The sequence below is a fragment of the Brachyhypopomus gauderio genome, chromosome 14 (genome assembly GCF_052324685.1).
Source record: "Brachyhypopomus gauderio isolate BG-103 chromosome 14, BGAUD_0.2, whole genome shotgun sequence".
NCBI classification, from domain to species: domain Eukaryota; kingdom Metazoa; phylum Chordata; class Actinopteri; order Gymnotiformes; family Hypopomidae; genus Brachyhypopomus; species Brachyhypopomus gauderio.
The window spans coordinates 338,454-354,348 of record NC_135224.1 but is presented as its reverse complement, the minus strand read 5'-3'; the positions used below and the strand labels follow the sequence as shown (position 1 = coordinate 354,348).

At 40.8% G+C, this 15,895-nt stretch overlaps 1 protein-coding gene across 1 annotated transcript in view; it reads right to left on the bottom strand.

Moving 5' to 3' along the window:
- LOC143474464 (uncharacterized) overlaps nt 1-15,895 on the bottom strand; it is a 177,279-nt gene that overhangs the window by 7,166 nt on the left and 154,218 nt on the right. Inside the window, exons 34-42 of the mRNA XM_076971930.1 lie at nt 15,606-15,779; nt 15,298-15,471; nt 14,321-14,479; nt 13,840-14,022; nt 8,866-9,039; nt 4,322-4,498; nt 4,014-4,187; nt 3,440-3,610; nt 910-1,083 (exon numbers count right to left, since the gene is read on the bottom strand). Coding sequence (XP_076828045.1) covers nt 910-1,083; nt 3,440-3,610; nt 4,014-4,187; nt 4,322-4,498; nt 8,866-9,039; nt 13,840-14,022; nt 14,321-14,479; nt 15,298-15,471; nt 15,606-15,779 — 1,560 coding nt within the window. The remainder of the gene's footprint in view (nt 1-909; nt 1,084-3,439; nt 3,611-4,013; nt 4,188-4,321; nt 4,499-8,865; nt 9,040-13,839; nt 14,023-14,320; nt 14,480-15,297; nt 15,472-15,605; nt 15,780-15,895) is intronic.

The window sequence follows — 15,895 nt, the reverse complement described above, 5'->3', positions numbered from 1 at the left end:
GGATCGGAAGTTCAAAAAGCTGGATCGGGACATCCCAAGTTCATTATTAACCTCATTATCTGGGGAGATGTAACAGCACAAATCGAGTAGACGTTACTCAAAAACAAATTTGGACACGTGATGGTTAAAAACATTTACAACAGAACAACAACATGCAGGAACACAGAGGGATTTGAATCAGAGCAAATATTAAATCCTTCATAGAATTGGAGTGAAGTGTTCAAATTGAGAAATTCTGATGGATAGAATATGGTCTGGTGGTTAGGGAACCGTTGTTGTGACCAGAGGGTTGTAGGTTTGATTCTCAGGCCTTAGGCCATGACTGAAGTGCCCTTGAGCAATGTACATAACCCTAACTGCTCCCTGGGTGCCGGACTAGGGCTGCCCACTGTCCTGGGCACGTGTGCACCACAGCACCCTAGAGATCACTAGTGTGTGTGTGTGTGTGTGTACCACAGACCCCTAATGATCAATAGTATGTGTGTGTGTGTGTATATACCACAGCCCCCTAGAGATCACTAGTGTGTGTGTGTGTGTGTGTTCTCACTGCACAGATAGATAAATGCAGAGGATTAATTTCAATTGGGGTGAGAATCACAATGGCAACTTAAACTTATTATGACCACCTCACCCTCAAAGGTCTACAGGCCTTTTTTCAATATAAGCATGTTTTCATAGATTTGTCTGAAAACATACTTACATGCATACTTCTGTGAGGGGTGGATACTTAGTGATGTCATGATGATGTATTGTTTATGTAATAAGTGACACAGGAATCTCCCAATCATGTGAGGGGAGGGGCATGTGAATTCTTATACTGTTTAAAGATATGATTCTGACTTTTATACACAACCATCATTAAAGCTCCATTAATGCGTTATTTCATGTGTAGTCAGAATCAGAACTCACCTCAGTATCTGCCATTTACAGTCCTTGTGTTTCAGTAGAGCAGAGAGCTGCTTCACTCCTGAGTCTCCTAGTTCATTCCCACTCAGGTGCAGCTCTCTCAGGTGGGAAGGATTTGAATGTAGAGATGATGGCAGAGTGGAGCAGCCTTGTTCAGTGATGCTGCAGTTATTCAGACTACAGATGAGGGACAACAGTGGAGAAAAGCTCTTAACTTTAACTGCTCTGAGACATCACTGCTACAAACATCACTTGAGGTACATGACTGAGCTTTAAACACAGTGATCACACTGTGCAATGTTTAGATCTGTACACATGGGCAAACATAATGTACCATACGTATAATTGTATGCACACACATCAGGAGGTAGACACAATACTAGATCTTAATGGTTCATTATAGGCTTGTCCCGATCCGATATTTGGATCGGATTGGCCGCCGATATTTGCAAAAAATACGTATTGGATCGGCAGGCACGAGAAAATGCCGATCCAGACTCTCGATTCAGTTTTTTTATTTTTTTGAAAGTCCGATCCGGACCTTCCAGCACACCCATTTAGATAATCCATTCCAGGTTTTGCTGTGTTTTTGCCAGTGAGAGTAAAATCCGGTCCGCATTTTCCAGCACACCTTAAGCATAGCATCGCCCTAATTTAGCTCAGTGGCATCTCCTAACCATTAAGACAGCCATGTAAATTTGAAGTTATCGGTAAAAATGTAAGTTGTGTGGGATTATTTTACCATAAAGGATGACAAAGATGAAGAGGTAGAGTGCAACATATGCCACAGTAAAGTTAAGCGTTGTGGTAAAGCTGTTTGTTATTTATTATTTTGTCTATTTTGAGTTTATAAATTGCTAAATAAATAGGTTTGTCAGTTATTCAAACACACCTAATTCAGCTGGCTACTTATTAAGAGTAAAACACTTTTCAACATGAGTTTGACAACAAAGTAAGTTGGCTAAATATAAACTTTAATACATGCTCGGATAGGCCGGTATTGGTATTGGCCGATATCTGTATCGGATCGGAAGTGCAAATAAATATCGGATCGGAAGTTCAAAAAGCTGGATCGGGACATCCCAAGTTCATTATTAACCTTATTTTCTAGGCAGATGTAACAGCACAAATCAAGTAGATGTTACTCAAAAGAAATTTGAGGACACGTGATGGTTAAAAACATTTACAACAGAACAACATGCAGGAACACAGAGGGATTTGAATCAGAGCAAATATTAAATCCTTCATAGAATTGGAGTGAAGTGTTCAAATTGATGTCTGGTGACACCACTGACACTCTACACTGCCTGATCACATCTTGACTAGTGGGACATTCAGGCAGCCCCGTCGACAGGGGGAGACAACCGGGTCTGTTGTCCCGGGCCCCAGGGCCAGGGGGGCCCATCAAAGAGCCCAGCAATTTATTTTTTATTTAAAGTCTATATTTTTAAATAATCTTGAAATCTTTCATTAATATAAAATTTTGTACTCAAAATAAGCTCAATGGCTAAAATATATGTTTTTTTTACCTATCTGCATATTTTCCATTAAGTGCATACACCCCCGCCTTCCACTGAGAAATGGTTTGATCCAGCATCGACCGTAGCTGGCTGTTACCCGCCCAACAGCGGGAAATACAGTGGTGGATAGTTAAAGTAAATACAGAAATCTGGAGCGCAGAAAAGAAAGTAGAATTTTAATGTATTTTAATGCATTGTGTTCCAGGTTTGAAAAGTGCTGGAATTTAGGCTAAAGTACTACTTCGTTTCACAACAAATGTAATTCCAGGATGAAAAATGAGAGAACGTGAAGACGTTAGGATTGGGCATTTTGAAAATAAACAACCATTAAATAATGTAAATAAAAAGCAAATTATTTCGAGTATATGTATAAATATTTAACTTAATTAAGTTTAGCGTTCAGGGAAATATTGAAATGGACCTTTAAAGTGACGTACAAGTGCTTGAATTCCACCTTATAAAGGTGTATGAACCCTACAAACGTGACTTTGTTCATTGCGCTGAAGCTAGGAGCCTCGCGCACGTTCGGTGCCACTGCGATTACGTCATTTTCGCCGCGCGGACCCTCGCGCCGCTCGCGACACGTCAAGTATAAACCAGTCAGCTGTCAGAAACAGCTTTGATGTGTGGCTGTATTATATACTATATGACCTAAGTCAAGGATTGTCTGCTACAGAGAAAATTCAAATGACGTAAGCCGGGGGAAGGGGGGGGGGGGGGGGGGGGGGGGCACATGAAACTTTCTTGTCCCGGGCCCCAGCAAGACTGTCAACGGGCCTGCATTCAGGTCTAAATGCCATTCACTGACTATCACTCCACCACAAACACGCCACACACACCTGGCCTCAATTAAACTATAGTCAAGTAGCAGCAAGAACTGACCAAAAACATAATGACATATTCCAGTCTGTGTGCTAGCAAGATTATTAACAAAATAATCTATTAATACTGTGTGTGTGTGAAAACATATATATGTACAGCTTTATTATTGTTATGAAGGTAATAGTTCTCACTGTAGTTTCTCCAGTTTGCAGTCAGGGTTCTTCAGTAGTGTGCAGAGATTTTCCACTCCTGGTGTATCTGGTTTACTCCCATTCAGATTCAGCTCTCTCAGGTGTGAGGGGTTTAAAATGAGAGCTGAAACTAAACCACTAAACTCTGACTTACTGCCTGTTTTATGCAGCCTGCAGAGAAGAAGAAAGCAAGAAAGTAGTAAAAACGAGACACAATACACATGAGATGGTTAGATCTGACCCTAGATGGAGACACAGTACACATGATATAGTTAGTTCAGACCCTAGATGGAGACACAGCACTTGAGATGATTAGATCTGACCCTAGATGGAGACATAGCACACATCAGGTGGCCATCAGACTTTTAATTTAAAAAGGCATTTAAAAATTCCACCTACATTTCCTTAGAAAAGCAAATTTCAATACTCTTAAATACATACTAGATCAAGTTTTCACCCATTTCATTCAAATCCCAAAACAACAGAAATATTTTTCAATGATAAATATGCAAGATGTCATAACAAGCATGCTGTGTACCAGAAAAACTATGGTGGTTCTAATTAGATTTCTTACGCGAGTTTTTGCAGTCTGAAGTGTGAATCCTGCAGTAGAGCACAGATCTTCTCTATTCTGAGGTCTTTTGGTTTAGATTTACTCAGATCCAGCTCTCTCAGTAGTAAGGGGTTTGTTCTCAGAGCTTTAGTCAGAGAATCACAGGCTTCCTCTGCAGCAGGAGTCTTCAACAGTCTGTAGAGAGAGAGGGACATGAAGTAATTGAAGACAACAATAATGCAATATTGGATGTATAAGTAGTTAAATTCTTATACTGCTTAAAGCTACATTAATGCATTATTTAATTTCTAGACAGAATCAGATCTCACCTCAGTTTCTCCAGTTTACAGTTTGGATCCTCTAGTATCTCAGTGAGTTTCTTCACTCCTGAGTCTCCAGGGTCGTTTCCTCTCAGATCCAGATCTGTCAGGTGTGATGAGGGGTTTGATTTCAGAGCTGAAGACAGAGCTTCATATCCTTCCTCTGTTACACTGCAGTCTGATAATCTATTGATTAAAAAGAGATAAAATTACAATGAATTACTTTCTTAAAAGGGATAAAAACTCATTGTTCCGACCTCTTTTCCCTCTGTTCCTCTCTAGATCATTATGAGCTACCCAATGTGAAACTACACCATGTAACGCAACCTTCATGTCATATTTAGGACCCATTCACTGAGATGAGCATTCTTTTTGGGTTTACATGAAATATCAACATTGTCCTTCACCTTAAAGATGGACAATACTTGAATGACGCAGCATGCTTGTGCAAACAACTAAACAAAACCATGTAATCTTAAACAACCAAGAACATATAAAATTTAAAAACGCTATATAACCCAACATGCTAACATATACTACCTAACTAGAAGACAACATTCAGAACTCTTGCATTAAAGATACCACACTAGACAAAGGACCATAAAGATTAGCAAACCGTACAATGGGCGATACATGAAACAGACTTTAACTAAACACAACAGAGACATTCACTATAAACACTCATGGCAAACGCAACAACTAAACACAACACTTTTGATTAACTTTAAAAATGTGATAATTACAAAGTAATTATCGGTAAATAAAGCTATAATTTACTTTGAAATATCTTTGTCTTTGGGCCCCTATCTTGACATGCCTGATTTTATTATGTTCTGAGATAATATTGAGAGAAAAAGGGCAAAATTGTCTAAATGGTGTAACCATAAAAATGCAGCACCAAGAATATAAGTTGTTGAAAAAATGTGTAATGACATAGTAGACTGCTGAGGACTGGGGTAAAGTAATTTTCTCTGATGAATCCCCTTTCCGATTGTTAGGGACATCTGGAAAACAGCTTGTTCGGAGAAGATGAGGTGAGCGCTACCACCAGTCTTGTCTCATGCCAACTGTAAAGCATCCTGAAACCATTCAAGTGTGGGGTTGCCTCTCAGCCAAGGGAATCGGCTCTCTCACAGTCTTGCCTAAAAACACAGTCATGAATAAAGAATGGTACCAGAATGTCCTCCGAGAGCAACTTCTCCCAACCATCCAAGAGCAGTTTGGTGATCAACAATGCCTTTTCCAGCATGATGAAGCACCTTGCCATAAAGCAAAGGTGATAACGAAATGGCTCTGGGAATAAAACATAGAGATTTTGGGTCCATGGCCTGGACACTCCCAGATCTTAATCCCATTGAGAACTTGTGGTCAATCATCAAGAGGCGGGTGGACAAACAAAAACCTACACATTCTGACAAAATGCAAGCATTGATTGTGCAAGAATGGACTGCTATCAGTCAGGATTTGGTCCAGAAGTTAATTGAGAGCATGCAACAGAGAATTGCAGAGGTCCTGAAGAAGAAAGGTCAACACTGCAAATATTGATTGCTGCATTAACTCATTCTAACTGTCAATAAAAGCTTTTGTTACTCATAATATGATTGCAATTATATTTCTGTATGTGATAAAAACCTCTGACAAACACACATAAAAACCAGAGTGCAGCAGATCATGTGAAAATATAATATTTGTGTCATTCTCAAAACGTTTGGCCATGACTGTACACTGTAAAAATGAAATTTAAAATTATTTTAAACCAACTAACCTGTCGGGCTACCCCCCCAAGCTGTCACTTCGGTTTCCTCGTGTATCATTATGTATCATTCCTCGTGTCTGTGTTGTTCCCTGCATTTTTGTTCCCATGGTTCCCCCCATCTGCCATACCCATGTCATCAGTGTCTCCACCTGTGTCTAGTTTAGTCCTGTGTATTTATAGTCCCTGTGTTTCCCTAGCCCGTTGTCGGTTATTTTGTTCAATTGTGGATCGTTGTATTCTTTGTGATCGCTGCCATTCGTGAGTTTGTTTTTTTGTGCTCTTTTATTCTCGTGTTTTGCTCCTGTCCATTCTTAGTTCCCCTGCCTTGTTGTTTTCGTTTCCCCTGTATAGTCATGCCTGTCACGGTCACAGCTCCGGACCCTTCCCTGTGGGCGTGCCGCTATGTCGTCTGCGTGCTGTTATGTCCATATTAGTAGTTCCGTGGGTGTGGGTTATTTGTGAGCGTGTTCGTAGTCTCACCTGTGCCTTGTCTCGAGATCACGAGGGTCTGTGTTAATCACCTATTTAATGTGCGTTCACGCAGTGTCTTGTGCTCGTCTTTGTCTAAAGTTCATGCCCGTGCAAGCATACACGTCAGCGTGCTTGCACCGTTTGTGCTGGGCTTTACGTGTTTGTCGTCAATAAACGTTGTATGTTGCACCTTACAACATACAACGTCTCCTCGTCGTGCATCCTTCCTGCGAGCGTTACAGAAAGACGAGCCGTTACAGATGCCCGGATACGCCAAGCGTGCAAAGGGGAAGAAGAAAGGCCGGCGTCACCACGGCACTTCCCCAGCGCGGCGTCACGATGTCCCCGTCACCGAGCAGACCATGGAGCAGGACCCATTCTGCGCATACATGCTTAGCGCGGCTCAGGACGCGGAAGACGCAGAGACGGCGGAACATTTCCGCCAGACCGCGGTACGCGTGTGGGGAGAGAGACGTTAGTCCCCCTCCGTCCCTGTACTCCGAGACAACGGTGTGCTACGGGGAGAGAGAGAGCGCCAGCCCACCTCCGTCCGTGGGTTCGATTCCCTCCTGGTTCAACAGTGAGAGCGAGGGAGAGGACAGCGCCTCGATGGGCTCAGCGGATAACGCGCGAGGAGAGAAAGGGTGTCTGCTGAGTAGGGAAGCCTCTCGGGCTCCTTCGACGAGGAGCAGCATGAGCTGGTCGTGCTGCCCAGCTTCGGACGTACCCATGTCCCTGGACCAGAGTGTCTCTGAGGGGAGGGAGGAGCCCATGTCCCTGGACCAGCACATCTCGGAGGAGGAGCCGATGGATGGTGCTCTTTTATTCTCGTGTTTTGCTCCTGTCCATTCTTAGTTCCCCTGCCTTGTTGTTTTCGTTTCCCCTGTATAGTCATGCCTGTCACGGTCACAGCTCCGGACCCTTCCCTGTGGGCGTGCCGCTATGTCGTCTGCGTGCTGTTATGTCCATATTAGTAGTTCCGTGGGTGTGGGTTGTTTGTGAGCGTGTTCGTAGTCTCACCTGTGCCTTGTCTCGAGATCACGAGGGTCTGTGTTAATCACCTATTTAATGTGCGTTCGCGCAGTGTCTTGTGCTCATCTTTGTCTAAAGTTCATGCCCGTGCAAGCATACGCGTCAGCATGCTTGCACCGTTTGTGCTGGGCTTTACGTGTTTGTCGTCAATAAACGTTGTATGTTGCACCTTGCAACGCTCGTCGTGCATCCTTCCTGCGAGCGTTACAATGCCTATGTATCTGTCTAATCTGGATGGCTCGCCCGTTATGATCTCTGCCTGTGACTACGACTTTGATTATGGAATTCCCCTTATTAAATCTCGCTCTCCTCAACATTTGTGTCCGCCTCCTAGCTCTGCAGCGTGAGCTGCATTACATGACCCAAGATTAGAGAGAAAACATTATTATTATGTCTGTCATATTTACTTGCTCAGTACACCAAAACCCACATTATCTTAGTTTAGAAATAAAATACTTTAAATATAATATGAAATGATATTTCATAATAAATCACTTATTTCATCTGTACACTTACATAACTGTTAGATGGCTGAATTATTTAATACTTGTCATGCTTTTGTGGTTACACCATTTGACAATTTAATGTGACTGTGATTCTTTAATTGGTTAAAAATGGCAGAAATGTCATAAAATGCAATGGCACCAACAGGAATGCAAACTATACATCTAAACAAAAATAAAGAATATTTGTGATTAAAGCATATTTGTCATACCAACCGTTATTTGTCACTGACCCAAATATCCCAAAATATATCACAGCATTTCCAAAAACAGATAGCATAGAAACGTAATCCTTGACATAACCAGTGACTCAGAAAACTTGGTCATTAATGAACCCAGCAAAATGAAAAAACTCTTAACAGAACACACAAACTATCTCTTTAAACAGAACTCGCAGATTCTACAACTTTTCCGTTACCATACTGCAGACAACTCAATGAACCCCGAGGGTATACATACACTTAAAGACGAACTAACACTTACAATCAACTCATTTCATGGACCCAAGTGGACTTGCAACCAGAAGGTTCACACATACTTATATGCACAATCTAGTGTAGCCTACCGCATTTCATCAGTTAGACCTTTCAATGTCTTCATAAAAATTTCATACAGTGGCCTCTCATTTAAGATTCGATGTAGTTATAACCCAATTCAATCACCAATGAATATCCTTATATTAATAGCAGAATAATAAACCAAGTTTAAAAGGGTAAGTATGAAGTTTTACTGTATGAAGTTGCTTTCAGATGACATTGTATGTGAAAGTATTCATCATGACTTTCATTTACCTCAGAGTCTTCAGTTTACAGCCTGGATTCTCCAGTCCTTTACAGAGCTCTCTCACACCAAAATCCTGCAGGTTGTTGCTGCTGAGGTCCAGTTCCTTGAGATTGCAGGATTCTGAACTGAAAATTTCAGCAAAAGCTGAACAGCTCTCTGCTGTCAGGTCATCATCATTTATCCTGAAAACAAAAGGACATGAATGACCTATGACCTATGAGCAGTGACGGCTTAGTTACCTTGAAAAAGTAATCCAATTACTGATTACTCCTATTAAAAGTAACTTAGTTATGTTACATATTACTTGATTTTAAAAGTAACTACGATTACAAGTTACTTTAGTAGTTACATTCAGCAGCAAAATGAGTTTTTCCAATACTCATTTTATTGGAAGTGCATTTTTTACATCTCCTGACATTTAAATATGTCCTGACATTACGTTTGTGTAGCTGTGCAGTATTATTTGTAAATATATTTGTAAACATAATACAAGCGAACTATTCAGTTAGACAGATATTTGTTGTGAAACAAAATACCATTACAATTTTAAGTAGGCTACGTTAGTCAAAATTCCAGCACTTTTCAAACCTGGAACACAAAGCAACATTAAACTTCGTCAGATAAATGTTCCTTCCCCTGTTTGTGAGGGATGTTTCTTTACACTACCACATATCGTTACGGAGAACACTGCACAGAATGACGTGAACGCGCTCACGCTTTCACAGGTTCGCGCGCAGTGTGCGGAGTTGAGTACAGTATAACTGAGTATATATAGTATACAGTATTTATAAAATATAAATTTTTACTAAGGAAAATAAAAATAGTAACGCACAGTTACTTGGATAAGTAACTTTAATCTGATTACTGGACTGGAAATAGTAGCGTGTTATATTACTCGTTACTGATAAAAGTGGTAAGATTAGAATAACGCATTACTGACATCACTGCCTATGAGTTTGTTTAGTATAATGCTGACTGAAATAATTTGTAAACTGGTAGATTTTAAAGCCCTTCATGAGATGAATTAAAGAGAGTTTGTGTTGGGAAAACTACACTGTGCAGTGTAGGTCCAGACCTGGGACTAGTAAGAACTGTTCTATAGGCAGTGCTGCTCTGTGAGAAAAACTGCTGTATGATTAAGAATGATCTTTCTATTCTATTTGTGTAAAGGATTTTTTATTTGATTCACTTATGTTCCTTTATACTTTGTTGTCCAGACGTGTGGATATTTATTGTCCGGCCTGACAGTGAAGCATCAGACAACTGACAAAGAACACACACACACACACACACACACACACACAAACACTAATGGGACACAACAAACATGACAAACATTAGAAACATAAGAGAGGAGTCTGGGAGATGGGGTGTCACGCCCAATTCCGCCCTCCTCCCTTGTCCCGCCTAGTGTCTCTGTTTCCATAGTTTCCTTCTGTCTGTCACAACCCTGCCCTTAGTGTTTCCAGCTGTGTCTTGTTCATGTTCCCTATCTCAGTCTTGTTAGGTTCCCCAGTCCTGTGCTTCATTGTCGGTGATTGTACATTTTTCTGTTCCCTGTTCGCCTTGCTCTCACTCTTTCGCTTTTTCTCTGTTCCTTATGTTTGTAAATTCCTGGTTTCCTTCTCATGTTATTTCTATGTCTTCCGTATATGGTAGTTCGATTATCCGTGTTGTCATTTTGCATTTTGTCTCTATTGCCCTTGTATCTCCGTTTACCTGGTTCTAGTCCTAGTTGTGTGTAGTCTCTGCTTTTGCCTTGTTGTAGCTTGTTACGTTTCCCTGTATTTTGTTGTCTCGGTCATTCCTGTACTTCATGTTTTTGTAAGTACTCCCTGTTTCGCTGCCCTATTGTGGTATTCCCGTCTCCCTGTTATCTGGTTTAGTTCTACATTCTATCCGTTTGTTTTATGAGTATTCAGTTTGTTGTTGTAACGTATCGAGGGGGCGGGTGTGATGCAACCGCAAGTTTTAAAATAATTTATTAAATGAAATAAACACAATAGAACCAAGGAGAACAATCAGGTAGAAGGGGATGTACGCTAAAGGGTACATAAACTTAATGACACAGCAAACAAGCAACACACTACCAGAACAAAAATACTAAACATGCTACCAGAGACCTAGTTCAACTCAAGACGACAGACATACAAGCAACTACGAAAGCATATTCTAATATAACCAACCGAGACAACAGAACAGAATAAAACATACAGTTTAATCACTCAGGGGTATAGAACATGGGAATCTAGGAATACAACACGAACACAGTAACTAAACACAGAACATTATTATCGGGAGGGTGAAATGATGGAAAGACAACGCATAGATTGAAAGCATAAAACTACGAGAGGATAACCAGGTTAGGAACACAGACTACGGCAACAGACAATGAGGTCAAAGGGAAACAGAAATATCATGGGCAAGGAGAAAACACGGTAAGGAACATAAGGAAGACCAAATTGAACTAACCAAACCAGAATACTGGGGAAGCGAGGGAGAATAGGTAAGCAGGCATGGAGAGATCAGCGCACAGGAAAACAGGGTAGTCGTATAAACACAATGACCAACAACGAGGGGATAAAACAGAAGGGATTAAATACATTGAAACAGGGGGGAGAAACGAGATGCAGGTGAAAACACTTGAGGACAGGGGCGTGACAAAAAGAAGGGAAACCAAGGAAATGGAAAAACAAGGCGGGTGTCACGTCTAGCCCCTCCCTCCTCCCTGGTCCCACCTAGCTCCCCGCTCCCATTCATTTCTCCCTCTGTTTGTCACGCCCTCGTCGTCAGTCTCGTACACCTGAATCTTGTTTCACCGTCTTGTCTCTGTGTATAAAAACCCCTTAGTGTTTTACACCCTTGTCGGTCATTCCTTGTGCGTGAGTCCCTCGTCGCTTCTCTGTTTTGCTTCCTTCTGCCTGTTTCTCATGTCCTTGCTTGGTAGTCTATTCCCTGTATTTAGCGTTGTGTTTTCTTTGTCTGTTGGTTATACTGTTGTGCCTGAGTGTTCTTGTATCTTGTTGCCCCGATTCCATTGCTGCTCATGTGTTTATGGTTTGTTGTTGTTATGTTCCATTCGTTAGCGTCTCCCAGTTGTTAGCTGATCCGTATGTTTGAGACTTTTCCCTATGTGTAGTAGGCTATAGCTCCCCTAGTTTACTTACCGTGTTGCTAGTTAACCCTCCCATGTTTAGTGTTTTAGTTCTGTTCTCCCCTGGATTCTGGTTGTTATACGTGGTGTTTGTTATTTAATAAATTAGTTCTCTTGCACTTGCGTCACCCCCTCCCCTTGAATCGTTACAGCGGGGTTAGGGCATATGACATAAGACTGGGAAGGAGGGCGGAGCTGGGTTCAGAACGCAGCAGCGTGAGTTTTAATGAAAACTAAAAAATTTGATCACATTAGTCCTGTACTATCGTCATTACACTGGCTGCCAGTTAGATTCCGTATTGACTATAAAATACTTTTATTAACATATAAAACACTGCATGGCTTAGCTCCAGACTATCTTAGTGAACTTATTGAACAATATAACCCAGCGCGTTCACTTCGCTCGCAGGACGCAGGGTTATTAACTGTTCCTAGGATCAAAAAGATCACAGCAGGTGGAAGAGCCTTTTCTTTTAAAGCTCCACAACTGTGGAATAATCTTCCTGCCTTTATTCGGGACTCAGACACGGTCTCAATGTTTAAAACTCAACTAAAGACTTATCTGTTTAGTTTGGCCTTTGAATAATCTGTTACATATATACCACATCACATATCTTTCTTCTCCGAGGTTCACCTGGGGAGTAACACTGCAGTTGGAGCCTACAATACCAGTGTCATCGCTCCGACACGGAATGAAAACCTGGCGTTCATCATAAGACATTTACATTGACAATATCAACACCCAGAACTTTCATTCTAGTTACCTTATGTGTAATTTGTTTATAACCTGTGTATTCGTCTGTATAATTTGTTTTTGTGTAATTTGTGTGTTAACGGGTCGCCCAATGGAGGATGGGTTCCCTTTTGAGTCTTGGTTCTCCCGAGGTTTCTTCCTATTCCCCACCATCATAGGGAGTTTTTCCTCACCACTGTCGCCTTTGGCTTGCTCATTAGGGATCTGGACCCATAGTATTGTTAACCTTGTAAACCCTGTAAAGCGCTTTGTGACAAGATGTGTTGTGAAAAGCGCTATACAAATATAGTTGAATGCATTATATTGTCAGTACAGGTATAGCGTGTAATGCATTATATTGTCAGTAGAGGTATAGTGTGTAACGCATTATATTGTCAGTAGAGGTATAGTGTGTAACGCATTATATTGTCAGTAGAGGTATAGTGTGTAACGCATTATATTGTCAGTAGAGGTATAGTGTGTAACGCATTATATTGTCAGTAGAGGTATAGTGTCTATATTGCTAGTAGCAGCTAGGGTAATGTCGGAGTTGGAGGAAATTAACATAGAAGTTGCTCCCACTACTATTAGTGGAAAATACAGGATTCATGCAGCTCTTCCATACTATGGTACCAAAATACACCATCATGTTTGGACATTAGAGATACGCTGAGCTACATCACAATTACAACTCACCTTTTATAATGTGAACTACAACTACACAATTCTATCATGGACGTCACCACACAATGGAACAGACCCTCCGATATGCTGCATCATTACCTGGAGCAGCTCTGACCAGATCAGGGATACGTGTGTGTTTGCCCCCTCATTGTATCTGGTTTGTGTTTCTGTGTGTGTGTGCATACCTATAGAAAGCTCACATATGTGTGTACATACAGCAGATTAAAACATAAATATGCACAGAAGTGAAAGAAATAAATTATTTGAAACCACTAACATTATGGTGATCACACACACACACACACACACACACACTAATTCTGAGACACAATATGATCTCTATGCTAAACAAAATGGTAAACTTTTCACCCTGAAGTGTAAATAAATTCAATATAAATATAAAATACTGACTGAAGTTTTTCCAGTGTGCAGTTTGAGTCCTGTAGTAAAACACAGAGCTGCTTCACTCTGGAATCTCCAGACAGTCCTGCTGTGTTCCTGTCCAGTTTAATCTCTCTCAGCAGTAAGGGGTTTGAACCCAGAGATTCAGTCAGAGAAACACACGCTTCCTCTGCAGCAGGACTCTTCAACAGTCTGTAGAGAGAGAGGAGAACAACTTAGTTTAAATAACATTATTCCTCTGTTCAGCTCATAGAAATGCCCAGCAATAAACATTCCTCCCACTGATTGGTTAGCTATGACCTTACTGTTGACTGCTTATATTAAAACTCTGTTGCCAAATACTTTATTAAGACCATTAATAAATTCACAATAGGAGTTCTACAACCTGGTTAACATAGTAAATATAGTAATAAATGTCAATCTTCAGTAAGTTTTGGTGAATTAAAGGAAGTTCAGAGATATTTACTGAGGCCAGTTCTGGATTTCTCACCTTAGTTTCAGTTTTGGTAAACCAGAGAGCATCTTCACTCCCCATTCTGCAGGGTGATTCCCTCTGAGATCCAGTTCTGTCAGGTGTGATGAGGGGTTTGATGTCAGAGCTGAATACAGAGATATATACCCTTTCTCTCTCACACTGCAGTCTGAAAGCCTGGAGAAATGAGAGAATATAATTAGAATAGTTGTAATGAGTAGTAGGTAGTAATGATTCAGTGTTACAGTGGCACATTCCTGCTGAAAGAGTAATAAAACCTTTAAAGTTATGAGAGTAATGGGTCAAACTATTACCAACATTACAGTCAGTTCTGGAAGGATTAACAGGTAAACCGTAAACATCAGACTTAAAGCTCTGGAGGCCATGTGAGGATTAGGACACCGGTGGACACAACATGGATGTGAGGCCATGTGAGGGTTAGGGACATGGGGACACAACACTGGTTATAACAGAAGTCACGTGGTGGTCCACAACACGATCGTGGGAGTTAAGGAGCATGAACCAGGCAGGATGAGAGAGAGCTGTGTTTGAGATCATGATCATGTAGATTTGTAAGTACAGTGAAATATAACAATGAAACAATGAAAACTGAGACCATGATGGTGGATTAAATAGTCATGACAATGTATAAAATATATAAAGAGAAGACACAGAGCCCTGGGTGACACCATGTGTGACTAAAGCTTTGAACATCAAAGGTAAATTACTCTTTCTACTACCTTAGCAATGAGTTAGAAATTGAATTTAGGCCAGTAATTAATAATTAGTTTGTAGTGATTAGAATTGGTTCAAGAGCTTCTATCTTCTGGCACAGTACCATAAACTGGACTACTGTTTATCAGCTGTTAAATTATAGCAAAAATATCAGGTGGAGTTTACATTATTAATTCCTCAGGAAATACCATCTTGCAACAAATGAAGATAGTAAAACCATCAGAGCTGTTACTACTGTTATTTCAGGAGAATTTACTTACTTCAGTGTTTCTAGTTTGCAGAGGGGATTCTTCAGTAGATTAGAGATCTCCTTCACTCCATCATCTCCTATCTGATTCTCACTCAGGTCCAGCTCTTTTAGTTGTGAGAGGTTTGAACACAGAGCTGATCCCAGATCAACACAACCTCTCTCTGTAATACTGCTGTTGCTCAGACTGAAAAGAAAACATTCATTAAGTCTTCAACAACAGAGCATTGATACAAAGTTTCTGTTAACGGACAAAAGTCAAAACTGTTATAAAAAAGTATCTGATCCTTCACTAGAAAGCACTAAAGTACAACTACACACATGAGTTTCTCTGGTCTGCAGTGTGGATCCTCCAGTAGATCAGAGAGCTGCTTCACTCCTGAGTCTCCCTGTATTTTCCCACTCAGGTCCATCTCTCTCAGCAGTAAGGGGTTTGAACCTAGAGCTTCAGTCAGAGAAGCACAGAACTTCTCTGCAGCAGGACTCTTCAACAGTCTGTGTAAAGGGAAAAATATAAAAATTTTAAAGCTGATGTAAATGAATTTTAAGAGCACACATTCAGTACATTGTCTTTACAGCTCCTGAGAGGATAGCAAAGTAACACAATAATG